General features: G+C 35.4%; 2 protein-coding genes across 2 annotated transcripts; both read right to left on the reverse strand.

Annotated features, from left to right (window-relative positions):
* Positions 1-13,755: 13,755 nt before the first annotated feature.
* On the reverse strand, positions 13,756-14,631 carry LOC138842734 (zinc finger protein 300-like). Its single transcript, XM_070045836.1, is given in 3 exon segments — positions 13,756-13,906; positions 13,908-14,541; positions 14,628-14,631. Coding segments are annotated over 3 exon segments (789 nt in total).
* A 1-nt stretch (position 14,632) lies between these two features.
* On the reverse strand, positions 14,633-15,529 carry ZNF487 (zinc finger protein 487). Its single transcript, XM_030877178.1, has one exon. The coding sequence runs from the start codon at positions 15,527-15,529 to the stop codon at positions 14,633-14,635; it is 897 nt and encodes a 298-aa protein (XP_030733038.1).
* Positions 15,530-15,570: the final 41 nt, after the last annotated feature.

A 15,570-nucleotide genomic window follows, 5' to 3' on the forward strand; every position in this document is an offset into this window, starting at 1 on the left:
ATGGATGGACCTAGAGTCTGTCATATAGAGTGAAGTAAGTCAGAAAGAGAAAAACAAATACCGTATGCAAACACATATATATGGAATCTAAAAAAAGGTTCTGAAGAACCTGAGGGCAGGACAGGAATAAAGACGCAGACGTAGAGAATGGGCTTGAGGACACGGGGAGGGGGAAGGGTAAGCTGGGACGAAGTGAGAGTGGCATGGACATATATACACTACCAAATGTAAAATAGCTAGTGGGAAGCAGCTGCATAGCACAGGGAGATCAGCTCGGTGCTTTGTGTCCACCTAGAGGGGTGGGATAGGGAGGGTGGGAGGGAGATGCAAGAGGAAGGAGATATGGGGATATATGTATACGTATAGCTGATTCACTTTGTTATACAGCAGAAACTAACCCACACCATTGTAAAGCAATTATACTCCAATAAAGATCTCAAAAGAGAAAAAAAGAATGTGGAGAAATTATGTTACTGGTGGGAATGTAAAGTGGTACATCCACTGTGGAAAACATTCTGGCCTTTCCTCAAAAAGCCAACTACAGAGTTACCATACTACCCAACAATTGCACTTGTCCAAATAAATAGAAGCAGAAAGTAAATTAGTGATTGCTCGCAGCTAGGGTGAGGGGAAGATGGAGCGTTAGTGCTTAATGGATATGGGATTTCTTTTTAGGGTGATGAACATGTTCTGGAATTAAATTGTGGTGATGATTGTACCACACTGTGACTATAATAAAAACTACTGAAGTGTACACTTTAAAATGATTTAAAATTGTGACTTTCATGATATGTGAATTACCTCAATAAAATGAAGGAAAAATAATAGAAAATAAAAATTAACAGTGTTTCTATTTAAAAATGAACAAGAAAAACACATTCCATTCAAAATGTAGCAAAAACTTCACAGAAACAACCCGAAGAAGAAGTAAGTATCTATTTAGGCATGTTATCTTTTAAGGTATATGGAAGTAGGGAAACCACTGTCAACTCTTCCTTCAGACTCACCTAAATTTCTAGTCTGTGCCTATTCCCACTATCACAGGAATAAAATTTGGAATGATTTTCCCAAGCAATATTCTCAAGAAATTTCCTGGGGTTTCTCCAACACTGAGTCAATACTGAGGGAAGTAGAAATATTCCCAGAATAAAAGTACTCTAAACATCCCTTCTTCTCAGAACTGATAAAAATTTCAGACACTTGGGAATATGGAGGATACAATTCAGGAAGATAAATTGGGGGATATTCCTGGGTGGTTAAAACAGCAATGGCAGGAAGTGGTGGCTCTGACCAGACATATCCTTGTTGGGGGTGTAAGGCTGTTGTTTACCCAGCTGTGATCTCAATTCAGTCCTTGGCCCCAGCTGTTCCCTTTCAGTCATAACAAATTAATACTCTTTAGAGGCAAGTTTAAACATGTCACCTACAAATTGTCTCTGAATATATCAAGTGGAATATAGTTTTTAGTTCTACTGAAATCTCCCTAAATGTCATATTTTCCATCATATAATTGTATACTTTTATTGACAGGAAAGATGCTGGGTTAGGAAGAACCTGCTGTTTTATTGATTTTACAGCATTTTTTCATAACTAAATTCACAGGGTGGTTTGCTTTCACTCAACAACATGAGGCTTTGAAAATATGTTTGTTTGGCTGAATTGGATACTATCCACTAGCAATAATCTCCACCCTAGAATTAGTGGACTTCAGATATATTTGTTTATCTGCTTGTCTGGTAAAATTTACGTGCTAAGAAGTTCTCTCCTGAGATTATCAGGCAACAAGTGGGACTTAGATGGGACGGAAAAAGATTGTTTGATATTAAAAACAACAAGCTGTGAAGGAAGATTAAATGTCAAATCAGATAAAGGTAACTATTTTTCCTCTCAAGGTAATTTTAATTTTCCTATCTGATACATAAATATTATAAAGAATTATAAAGTACAGTAAACATGCTGTAAAATATTTTCAAATATAGTATCTCACTTAATCATGACCCTTTTACAAAACAAGAAATGTGAAGTTCAGGAACTTTATGTAATTTATCCAACATCATACAGGTAGTAAGTGATAGAAGTACACAGAACTTAAATCTCATCTTTGAAATAAGCCCAGAATGCCTTAGAAAATGGTTTGTTTTAAAGGGAAATTACCATTTCATATATTTAAATGGCTCAAATCTGAGCTTTCTTGGCTGAGACACAGTATAGACCAATAATACATATTATCTCATTTCTATAAGTCTCCGTGTAGAAAGACATACAATAAACGTACAAAATTCTGCATAAAATATCATGCCAGAGATGAATAAATGTTTTAATTGTAATAGTTGATTTTACCTTCTTACTGGGCCATATCCAAATCTCATCCTTTTTAGAGATTAAAGGTGGTGATATCCATACATTTAGGAAAGAATATTGCAAACATTATGTTTTGAGTTTTAACTCAAGAGGAAAATGAGTACATATTAATTTATCCCATACTAATGACTAAAACCACTGCTATTCTTCTTGGATGTTTTAACTATGGCAGTAGGGTAACTTTAGCCAAATGTTTGCATATGATAATAGTACTATTCATCTATGAAGTCACGGAATAGCATTATTTATTATACATAGGTGCATTCATGTTCAGGTACTGTCTTTCACATGGTCATCATAATCTACTGATCGAATTGTAAATCAATAATCCCTGGATATATTTCTACCCACGTGCACTCATAAAGTATCACTTAAAAATGCTGGACAACCAAAGGCAAGACCTGACATAGATATGCTTGAATGCTTGTGAAATGCTTTCTAAATTATGCACAATACTTTTATGAAATCCTGAAATAAAACATCTATCTTTCAAATAGTGCATGAAGAAAAACCTTACCCATTGAATGAAAGCCAACCAATAAATTCCTACAATTTCATCTTCTCTACTTTTTCTTTCCATCAGTCCAAAGATGATTATCAAGAACTTTTCCCCATTTCTATTCTTAAAAAATCTATTTAAAAATATGCTATGATTTTAAATAATTTTAATAAATTAAGTATATGCAGATTGCACTCCAAATCTGAAACAAGACTATGAACAAGAGAGAGCCTAGGGCAATAGTGTAGGAAGGAAAATTGAAAAAAACAGACAGAATGACATCTGACACATTCCTAAAAAAGCATATGGAGCAAGAGAAAGATATCTTTTGGATGTTAGTAAAAAGAGATACTTTCAGAATGATAAAGACAAACAGACACTACCTGCTGTGAGAATAATGAAAGATTCAACTGCAGTGATTTCAGTCCTACGGGATTTATAATAATGTTGTAAATAATACTAAAAATGTATTTAACTTGTGGGACTTTGAGGGCTTGAAACCAGCTAACAAAAAGCTGAGAGAAAGCTAAAGAAAAGTTATCACAATCAGGTTGAAAAGAATATATATCAAATCACTTTGTGCTTTCAATTGTTTCTTTATAAATCCTTGCTTCATTTGGTACAATGAATAAATGCATTTTTATAGTAAATGTGCTTACCTACATTTTGCTAGATCATACTAAAATACTGGCATTTTATTCCCAGTTTTCATGGCACATTCAATTCAGTAAATTCACTCAAAACGGTTTTTGGGATATCAATTGTGTGCAAGACTCTGCTAAATACCGAAAGAGGTATAAATTTACAAAATCCCCGTTTTTATTAACCACATTTTTAAGAGTGAAAATGAAACATGTACCTAAATATTCTCAGAACAAAATAGCACAAGGTAAGAACCACTATAGCTGTTACTGAGGATAATAAGTAAAGGAGTAAACCTTACTTGGCGATCAGGGGAGGCATTAAGATGATGATATTTGAGGTAACTTGAGAAGAAATTGGTTAAGTAGAAGGTTGGAGGAGACAGGGAGTAAAGAGTTAGGGAAAAGAATAAGCAAGGCCACAAATGGCAGAGGCACCCTGCTCATATCCCTTGGGCATCCTACTTCAGTGGCCAACTTCCAACCACTAATGTCTTTATCCATTTGCTTGACTGCTTTCTCTGAAGGGGTAGAATGCCACTCTTCCCATAGATATGACTGGCCAAAATGAGGGGAAGTAATACCTAATGTATTTGTATATAAATGCCCAGCTCCCCTGCCTCTGATGATTCTGCACTGCCTCTCAGAGTTTTCCCAGTGGAATTTAAGCTCTAGTTACCTGCAACAGAAGAGAATCTATAACACTTTATTCATAACCTGTTATTGGCTGCCTTCTTTTCTCTGTCTCACTTTTCCATTCTCCTACTAATATCTCCTGCACCTCCCAAACAAACTTGAATCCTTGCCCCAAGACTGTTTTGGTGGAATCTAAACTAAGAAAAAAGGAATGTTCAAGAATGGGGAAAAAATTTCAAAGGTTGGGGAGCATGGTCCATGTTGGGACACTGAAGAAGATAAAACTGGAATGATGGGTTGTATCCATTGGTCCATGATTTAAGCATTGTATCTGCCATATTACTAGACAAAGATACCAGACATTAACTAAGGGTAGTGCACAGGGATAAAAGCAAAGTCAAGATAGAAAAATAAGATACTTCTTCTACTTCAATTCATAAGAATGGAAACAGCATCTCTCTCCATATACCAATTAATGTTTTGCCATTGATGAATTCTTACCAGTTGAGTGATCAAAGGTGTGTGTGTAGGAGTGAAAGGGGGTTTGGCATGAAAGTCTTAGATGATGCTTTTTTTGGTTTCATTTGGATTATTGGTACCTCTTTTCTAAAGAGAACTAATATATGAAACCTTTTTTTCATTGTTTTTTAGAGATATGCTTTACACGGCTCTTTGAACATGGCAGATCCTTATAAATATGTTCTTAAATCATCTTTTTAAATGGTTAACTTTTCTTTCTAAGGTCTACCACAATGTACTTTTATTTCTCGAGACCATCTTTTAAACAACCTGGTATCTCCCAACTAGCTAAAATACAAAAAGATAGACACACATTTCCTGTTACGATTACTGCCCTTAAGCCCTTGCACAAATGTCTTTCCCTTTTGTTAGACTTATATGTTCAAATTGAATTAAGTTTTTCCCAAAGGTTTGAATGTATCTTAGTGTTTAATAAACACTAAATAAACATCTATTAGCTCCTCATAATATGCATTAAAGAATACTATCAAATAATCTGTAGACATTTTCCAAAATGATGGAGGAGACCATAGATGATACCTCAGCCCTCAGTGGAGACTGGTTTCTTCATGAACCACTTTTCCTATTGTTAACCTTAAAAATTCTGAAATTTCTATCTCAGAATTTTTAACTTTCTAGGAAGAAAATGAAAACAGTGTAAAGTCCAATCTGGATTCATTTTAAATTCTTATAAGAAAAGAATAAAATGAAAGCCTCTTCATCATTGTATTGGAAGTGGCAGGTGTTGGAACAGCTAAACGAACATCTAAGAATAGTGGGCTTTAAACTTTTCCAGAAATACTCATATTTGGGTATACAGAAAGCTTGTGCCATTTTTAAAATTGAAATGTGCAAGTTTGACTTACAGTAATTATATCTCCAAAGGAAATCCAGGGTTATTAAGGGGCAATCAACCCAGGAAACTGCTTCTTTCTATTTCAAAAGTCTCCACCTTTCTCTCCCTGCATTTTGGACTGCTCTTAAAGTGGGTTAACAAACAATTTTATATGCTTTTAAAGGTCCTCTCTGTAGACATGAATAATATAAAAGAGGTTGTAGTTAGTTATGGTTTGGGTAGTGACTTTGCAACTTACTGCCACAAAGGGAGTTCAGATGAATTTTATAAATTATAAAATTTATAAAAGAAAACAGATATTTTTGCTTTTCCTTCTGAATTTTATTTTATATTAATGTGCTGCACATCAGTTACACAAGTAACAGAGGCAATAACTAGAGTATGTTTACTTCTATTCTTATTATTTGTGCACTTCATTAAAACCAAACAGGTAAACAAAAACATCACATTTTATCCCTGTTCATCTCTTTGAAAAGGAATTCCATGGCCAACACCACAGCTGCTGACACCAAACACATGTGTTCTGTCAGAGCCTGACTTGGCATGGCAAGTTCAACTTACCCTGAGTTTATTCGCAGGCCATCATAGGAATAAATTGCTCCACTTATGGTAATTTCTTTCCAGAAGGAAAATGATTTTGAATGGAACTGAGTAGAAAATTCACCTTCAGGGGCTGACAGGATAGTGACAGTCTGAGACATCAAAGTCAACCCCTATACAAGGGAAGGCATTTCTTGAACTTAAAAATGAAAGATAATGTACCTAGGTTCAGTAAACATCCATTCCAACCTCATTTTTAATGCAGAGAAAGCTAAAAGTTACATTTCCCATTGAGTTAATGTTACATTTCTTGGATGTGTTAATAGTATTGTGCTTATGTAGGAAAACGTCCTTGTTCTTAGGATATTCATGTTGAATTACAGATCCTCCTCAACTTATGATGGGGTTACATCCTAATAAACCCATTGTAAGTTGAAAATATCTTAAAAGTAAAAAAATGCATTGAATACACCTAACCTACTGAACATCATAGCTTAGCCTAGCCTAGCTTAAACCTGCTCAGAACACTTACATTAGCCTATGTTGGGCAAAATTATCTAACACAAATCCTATTTGATGATAAAGTATTAACTATCTCATGTAATTTATTGAATACTGTACTGGAAGTGAAAAAAAGAATGGCCGTATGAGTACAGAATTGTTGTAAGTGTATCAATAGTTTACCCTTGTGATTGCGTGGCTGACTGGGAGCTGTGGCTCGCTTCTGCTGCCTACCATCACAAGAGTATCTACCACATGTTGCCAGCCCGGGAAAAGATCAAAATTCAAAATTTGAAATACAGTTTCTGTTGAATGTGTATTGCTTTTGTACCATCATAAAGTTGAAAAATCATAAGTCAAACCATCATAAGCTGAGAACTATATTTAAGGGTGAAGTATCATGATATGTGTACCTTACTTTCAAATGGTCCCGCAAAAACTAAGTCATGTGTAGAGGGCCTTAATAAAGCATGTATGAGAGAGAGAGAGAGAGAGAGAGGATGCAAATGTAGCGATTGTTTAACAGGTGGTGAAATAAGTAAATGGTAAACACGCATTCAAATACTGTTCTTTCAATTTACCTGTAGCTTTCTTTCTTTTTAAACAAAATTTGGAGGAAAAGTGCTAATTATACTCCAATAAAGATGTTTAAAAAAAAAGTGAATAAGTAAACAAACCAAAGTATATTTAATTTCATGACAAATTTTAATCAGTATGTTTGTTCTCTTCAAATGAGTTCATTAAATGTAAACCATTGCTAATTTTGTTTTTATTTATTAGGCTTCAAGAAGAATATCCTTCATTTCTTAGGACTCTAAATTTTCTACCTAATATACAAGACTTCTGAAAAAAGACAATATAAAACATGCATAATTTTATCAAATTTCTAATTAAGTTTTGTTTCCCTTTATTTATGTGATTAGGGTAGATCAGAAAAACATTGTAATCAAATAGCATAAATATTATAAAGAGAAAATAAACCCTTTCTATTACAAAAAAGAACACATTCCCAGATTCTCTTGTAGCTAGGTTTCTCAATGAGACATATTCCACCAGTTAATGCTTTTGTGTGAACTTTGATTCCTTAAAATGTCATGTGAGGAGATAGGGAGTAGAGCATGTATTTTGCTGGCCCAGAATATAGCAGATATGATGTGGCTCTAGAAATGTATTAGCCGCTTCTCAACTTGCAGCTTATTTTCCTGGTCATGGCAGAAGCAGTGTAGTTTGCAGTCAACATTGGTAACAGCAGCTTCCTAAATTGTCAGCTTTCTTTAAAGGCAGAGGTAAATTTATAATTGCAGCAGAGGTAGATCAATTCTGAGCCTAGAAATAGTTCCTTAAATTTAGCCTGGAACCTATTTCTGGCCTTTTCAATAATATTGTAAATTTCTATTTCTTGGTGTAAAGATTCCCTTCTGACTAACTAGAGTGAATTCTGTTATATGCAGTTTAACCCTGATCAGTATAACCATCTTCCTCTTTAACCATCTAAGGCCAATACTAATTAGAATTTCTAAAACACTGACAAATTTATTTGGAATATATGTTCTCTGTTATTTTTTTTTACCAATCTTTCTACTCTGTTTTCTTTAAAAACTCATTTATATTAGCTTATTGTTCCCAATTATTTTCTCTCCTCTCTTAGAGACATATTTCCTCTCACACATTGACAATGCCTTGGCTATCTGATTTGCTTTGGTCAGTGGAATGTGAGTAGAATATAGCTATGTATGAATAGACACTTTAAGAGCCATTGGCTAGTTCAACATTGCTAGTTCCTCTCTCCCACAAGAATGATTTCCCTCAGATAAAGTATGCTTCCTCACCTTGTAACCCAAAACAGTGAAGGTACAGTGAGATAGAACCACAGATGCCCCAGAGACCAAGGTAATCTGATAAATATATAAATAATTTGTTTTAAAAAACCATTTTGGGGTTTTACTGAAAGCTGTACTAATGTAGGTATAGTCTTTGAATTTATTCCTCAGTTCTTTCTGCTCTATCTTTTCTAAAATGCCTCTAAGTACATTTTAATTAAATAATTTAGAATATATTATCAATCCTCTTATTCATAGATGTCTTTAGAAGAGGTTCACTAAGGGCGTAATCAGGGTCTTTTGTTCTGAACAAATAATATGTTCAGGGAAACTAAACTACCAATTTCTTTATAAATTATTCTTATCCTAATAAATATATTTGGCAATTGTTTTTGTCTGCCTTTTACTCATCTTTGAATCCCCAGCTTCTATTCCAGTGCTTGACAAAAAATAGATGCTTAATAAATGTGATCAGTGTATATATAAATGAACAAATTCTATTTTTTACAAGATATATGACAATTGGTTGTATATATCTAGATGTATGATTTTTGGATCAATTTTTCCAACTTGATCCTCTAATAAAAGTTTTCATGTTGAGTTCAATCCCAAATGATGAAAAAAAAACTGAGTTATCAGTGAAGTGGGATTTAAAATTCAGGAAACTCAGAGTTTTTCTTTTAGTTGCTTTAAATCCCTCATTATGGACACATACAGTACTACATTAAAGATCCTATTCCTAATATCCTCTATCAGCTCTTTCTTTTAAGAAGAAACATGTGAAAAGTTGTGGTTAGTGTTAGGACTGTTTTGGTTTTCTTCTCATTTTATATTTCCTCATCTTTTGGAGGATGATAGTATGCCATTAAAAATATCAAGTTGAAATTCAAGATGTCAAGTTGGTAATTTATTTCAGTTTTAGAAAAATCAAAGAGAGATGTGGTATAGTAAAAATCAATGAATTATAGGTCTGAGTCAGCTTTTTAAAACTTATTTAAATAAGTTTTAAAATAAAACTTATTTAAGGCATAAGCAGAAGGTATGAGATAAAAAGAGAAGAGGCAGTGGTTGGAAATCAGGATGCTTACAGTTGGGATTATGGAAGAAGTGCATTTATTGGTAATGAAAAAGTCCAGGGTAGGATAATAGAATGACACTTTGTGGCTGGATGAAAGATTAAGTTCATTAGCGGAGAAAAGGTCAAGGAACTGAGAGTCAGGATTTTAAGAGGAACATTCTTGGGACTATTCAAATAACCAAGAATTAACAAAAGAGTAGAGTTTGATGGAATGACAGTGAGCATATTGCTAAAATCTTTTTTAAATGCAGAAAAGTAGCTTGGACATTCTACCTATGCAAAAATTTAAGCATAAATGTTGAAGTAATAAATATGAAAGTATAATTTCCAAACCAGTAGAAAGAAGATACAATAATAAAAAAGAAAACTCTATCAATCATATAAAATGCAGGAAAGATAAATCAAATAAGCAAAGAAAATTATATCAAATAGAAGAAAATATAAAATGGTAGATATATAAGCAAATATACCAGCAATAACAATAAATATAAATGAAGTAAAATCACCAAATACGAAGATTCTCAATTTTTAAAAAAATGTATAATTTATGTCTCTCTACATATTTTATTTTATTTAATTTATTTATTTTTTAAAGCAGCATGGAATTTTATTAATAATTATGCCAATAAATTCAGCAACTTAGTTGAAATAGAGAAAGTCCTTGAAAGGTACAAACTACCAAAGGTCACTCAAGAAGAAAGAGAAAACCTGAATAGCCCTATTAAACAAATGACTTGTAGCTGACAACCTTCCCACAAAAAAAAGTACAGGCCAGATGGCACAAGTGAATTCTACCAAACATTTACAGAAGACATGGTAACAACTGTACACAAACTCTTCTAGGAATAAACACTTTCCAACTTATTTTACGAGCCAGCATTACCTACATAACAAAGTCAGACAAAGACATCACAAGAAAAGAAAATCATAGATCAATAACTCTTATGAACATAGATGCAAAAATTCTTTTAAAAAATAGCAAATTGATGGGCTTCCCTGGTGGCGCAGTGGTTGAGAGTCTGCCTGCCGATGCAGGGGACACGGGTTCGTGCCCCGATCCGGGAAGATCCCACGTGCTGCGGAGCGGCTGAGCCTGTGAGCCATGGCCGCTGAGCCTGCGTGTCTGGAGCCTGTGCTCTGCAACGGGAGAGGCCACAACAGTGAGAGGCCCGTGTACCACCAAAAAATATATATATAGCAAATTGAAACTTCTAATCTATAAAAGATGGTAATGCATCGTGCCCAAGTAGGATTTATCCTAGAAATGCAAAGTTGCCTTAGTATTCAACATCAATGTATTTCGTCATATTAACATACTAAAAAAGAAAAAAACATCTCTTTATAATGTAGAAAAAGCATTTGAAAAAATTCAACACATTCATGATTTAAAACTCTCAATTAATTAGGAAGTAAAGGAATCATCCTCAATCTAATAAAGGGCATTTATGAAAGAACATGTATCTGACATAATATTTTATGGTGAAATAAACAGCAGGTTCCTCCTAAGACTGGGAACAAGGCAAAGATGTCTACTCACCACTTCTAGTCAACATTGTCTCAGATGTTTAGTCTGTGCAACAAGGCAATAAAAAGAAAAGACCCCCCCCACCCTCCACACACCTCGTGCTGCGAGTCCCAGTGTTACCAAATCAGGTCTGGATGCCTGCTGCTCAGAAATCAATACTCAAGAGAGACAAATGTTTGTAGAAAGGAAAGTTGCTTTTAATCAGAATGCTGGGGAGATAGTGGACTCCCCAAAAACCACCTCCCAAGATTCTGCTCAGCCATGAGAAGTTTTTAAAGGAAAAAGGTAAGTAATCTCAGTTAATCATTGAGATAGGAGGTCAGAGTCATTGCCATCCCCCACTGCATGCAGGTTTGTCATGCAGGCTTGTTGACTTCTTGTGATCTTTCTTTCAATACCATCTTGTTCACACAGTTTGTTCACGAGATTACTGAAGGGGAAGCTAGGGTCATCTGTTAATTACTTATTCTTTATTTCTGCTTCTTTAATTTATGGAAACAACCAACAGATTAGGCAAGGTATTATGTGATCAAAAGATTTGAAAGTGTGCTAGGGCCAGAGATGAGTAAAGCGTGGGGGAAACTGGTTTAAGGTTAGTGACAAGACAAAAGGGGCCTCCTGCAGAGAGCTCTTTCCTGCAAAGAGCTTTTTCCTGCCAAAAGCTGCTTATAAATCCCCACTTGTCAGAACATCATTCCATTTTTATTGGATTATGGTCGAAGGTCTGTCTTCTGTAACTTCATGCTGACATAGGGCACCATATTCTTAGAGTGGGAGATGTTGACATGGGTCTGTAGCATCCCTTCGCTGACAATTGTAGTTGCCCATTTACATATACGGGCAGAACAAGCTACAATTATTTTGATGCCCACAAAGATACAGATTATTATAAGCAACAGTGTTAATCCCATTCTCTTAAGGCCAAGTTCTTGAAACTGTGCTAGCCATAGATCTAGTACTTTTTATAAACAAGAGGCAGGGGATATGGAGGGGCCTTTGTCCATGGCAGGGGGATGGGGGTGGGTGCAGGGTTCTGTTCATTTCCACCAGCGCATGCTGTGCACCGGCAGAAGCTAGGTTTGAGGCAACTAGGTTGCACCTAAGGGTCTGGACAAGCAGACAGTTAAGGGCCATGGCCTTGCTGGCTCCAAAAGAAGCACAGAGAACTAGACACAGGAAGGGAGAATGCATGTGTCAATGGAGACAGAGATTGTAGCTATGCAGCTGTAAGCCAAGGAACACCAAGGATGGAGAGCCACCACCAGAAGCTGAGAGAAAGGCATGGAAGAGATTCTCCCCTAGAGCCTTCAGAGACTGCATAGCCCTGCTGACGTCTTGATTTCAGACTTCTAGCCACCAGAACTGGAAGAATAATTCCTAGTATTTTAAGCCACCCAGTTTGTGGTACTTTGTTACTGCAGCCCTGGGAAATGAATACACAGACCTTCAAAAGTGGCCCTGAGACAACTGACTTTTCCATTTGCAAAAAAAAATGAAAGTAGACCACTAATTTACACCATTAAAAAAAAAATTCCAGATAGATTAAAAATATAAACATGAAAAGCAAAATTTCAGCCTTTTGGAAGAATATCTTTGTAATCTCAGTCTAGAAAAGAATTTCTTAAACAAAAAGCAAAAAGACCTACGAAAAGATTGATATATTTGCATCAAAACTTAAAACTTCTATAAAGTATAATATAGCATAAATAAAATTAAAAGATAAGCCACAGTCTAGGAGAAAGTATTTGTAACCTAATGTAGTCAACAAATAAATATACAAGTTATATAAACAAATCCTGGAAATGAAAGAACAGGTGATCCAATTAAATACATATATATCTCCAAGCTCATGGTATTGTTGCCTGTATTTCAATTATCTGAATGCTGTAGCAAATGTTATTTTTCCACCTCTAAAATATAGAGACTCTTTTGAAAAACATAATTACAATACCGGAGAAACTAATAATCCCTGAATATCATGAAATATCTGCGGTCGTAGATACCACGGTCAACAGATGCCATAGCCAATGATGGATACATAAACCTACACATGTGATAAAATTGCCCAGAACTAAATACACATACTCATAAGTGAGTAGAAATAAAATTGAGAAACTCTGAACTAATTGGTGGATTATATCAATAATATCATTATCCTGGCGGATATTTGTACTATATTTTTACAAGATATTACCACTGGGGGAAACTGGGTACAGGGTACATGGGGTCTCTCTGTATTACTTCTTACAACTGCATCTTACAATCTACAATTATCTCCATAAAAAATTCAATTAAAACAAAAAATACATAGGTATTAAGTATGGGACAACTTATACATTTCATATTCATATTAAAATTATGAAATAAAAACTTTGAGTTATTAAGCAAATATATATATACTTCCTACTATAATGTTGCATTCCAGTAAGCAAACCTATCATGTAAAGTTTCTCTATATAGCATACTTATACATATTCTGCAAAAGAAAAGGACTCCTTTTTAAACTTTTCTTTGACACTGTAACATCTTCAAAATATTAATAAAGTTATCAAATATTAATTATTTGCTACTCAATGAAATGTCACTTCTAGGCAAAAGATTTCTCATATATATTGGGTCCCCCACCTCAGCCCCAGGTTGCTTCTGCTATGCAGTGAGTCCAAAAAGAGGGTGAAGGTTTCAGGATGTTGACAGGGGTTTCTTCTTAGTGCTGTTTCTCTGCTGTTTAGTGAAGTCGAGATGCTGGTGGAAGGTTCCATTACACCTGTAGTGTTTCTCCCTAGTGTGTTCTCTGATAGAAGGTTCTCCCACATTGGTTACATTCATAGGGTTTCTCCCCTGTGTGGGTGCTCTGATGTACTGTGAGGGATGACTTATGGCAGAAAGTTTTCCCACACTCATTACATTTATAAGGTGTCTCTCCTGTGTGTTTTCTGATGCTCCCTCAGTTTCGACTTCACAGAAAAGGATTTTCCACATTTGTGACATCCATAGGGTTTCTCTCCTGTGTGACTCCTCTGATGATTAATGAAGTTTGGCTTCTGGGAGAAAGTTTTCCCACATTCCTTACATTCATAGGGTTTCTCCCCGGTATGTATTCTCTTATGTACTGTGACAGCTGACCAATCACTGAAGGTTTTCTGACATTCATTACACTCATAGAGTTTCTCCCCTGTATGTGTTCACTGATGTACATGGAGATTTGACTTCTCACAGAAATTTTTTCCACATTCATTACATTCATAGGGTTTCTCCCCTGTGTGTGTTCTCTGATGTACTGTGAGGCCTGACCTATACCCAAAGGTTTTCCCACATTTGGTGCATTCATAGGGTTTCTCCCCTCTGTGTATCCTCTGATGTAGGATGAGAGATGATTTATGGCTGAAGGTTTTCCCACATTCACTACACTCATAGAGTTTTTCTCTTATATCTGTTTTCTGATATGTAGGAAGCTTTGGCTTCTTGCAAAATGCAGTAGCACACTGATTAATTTTATAGACTTTTTTCCCTATATGTGTTTCTTGATGCTGAATGAACTTTGGCTTCTTGCAGAATACTTCCCAATCTTCATAACAGTTAAAGGTTTTCTCTCCTTTATAAATTCACTGAAGGAGTGACTTCTTGCTGAAATGATTCTCACTTTCAACACACTCATATTATCTCTTCCCCATGATAACTCCATGGTGCTTATTTAAAATTGACTTCTCATGAATAGACCACCTCCCACAGTCATTCAATTCATAGTGATTCTCCCTTGTATGAGTTCCCTGATGAACACTGAATGTTGGTCTATCAGAAAAGGCTTTGACATGTTCATTACATCCATAGGGCTTCTCCCATGAGCTTTCTCTCTTATAGGTAATGAAAGTTTCCCTCTCATTGAAGGCTTTCCTACATTCAGTATATTCAAAAGGAATCTTCAGAGTTTGAGTATCCTGATGCTGAAATAAGTCCTCATTTTGACTGATGGCTTTTCCAGTTCTATCATATTCTAAAGATTTCTCTCTAGAATGAGAATTCTTGTGCTTTGTACAGAGGAGTAATTTCCCATGTGTATTAAACTCATCAAGCTGCCTTACAAAGGAGTGTCTATTACTAATGATTAATTCTGAAAGAGAATCCAAATTCATTCCATATGAGTCATATTTACCAGGTATTTTTCTTGATAAAATGAAGTTTGTATCCAGAAAAAATGTTTTTCCTAATACACTATTTCTCTCTTTAGTCGGTGTTTTGTTGTTGACAAAACCAACTTTCCACCAACGCTGGTCTTCCTTTTCCTGGCTCTTCTCCATCAGGTCAACTATGCAGAAGTCTGGGTGGCTCTGACTTTGGGACTCTTCCTCTAACATCCATGGCTCTTCTCCTTGCTCTAATTTGAAAATCGCCTCTGGTTTGATAACACAGTACCCCACTGAGATGAGGTGGCTATAGTTCTCCAGCATCACGTCCCTGTACAGGGTCCTCTGAGCAGGGTCTAGGTGCTGCCACTCCTCCTGAGTGAAGCCCATGCTCACATCCTCAAATGACACTGGCCCCTGAGATCTGTTCATTTTCTGTGGATCGAGGAAACATGTAGAGAACTACAAAGTTT

Source organism: Globicephala melas, chromosome 6, assembly GCF_963455315.2.
Source record: "Globicephala melas chromosome 6, mGloMel1.2, whole genome shotgun sequence".
NCBI lineage: Eukaryota > Metazoa > Chordata > Mammalia > Artiodactyla > Delphinidae > Globicephala > Globicephala melas.

Excerpts from the sequence above, each read along its gene's own strand:
- ZNF487 (XM_030877178.1), bottom strand. The coding sequence starts at position 15,529 with ATGAACAGATCTCAGGGGCCAGTGTCATTTGAGGATGTGAGCATGGGC.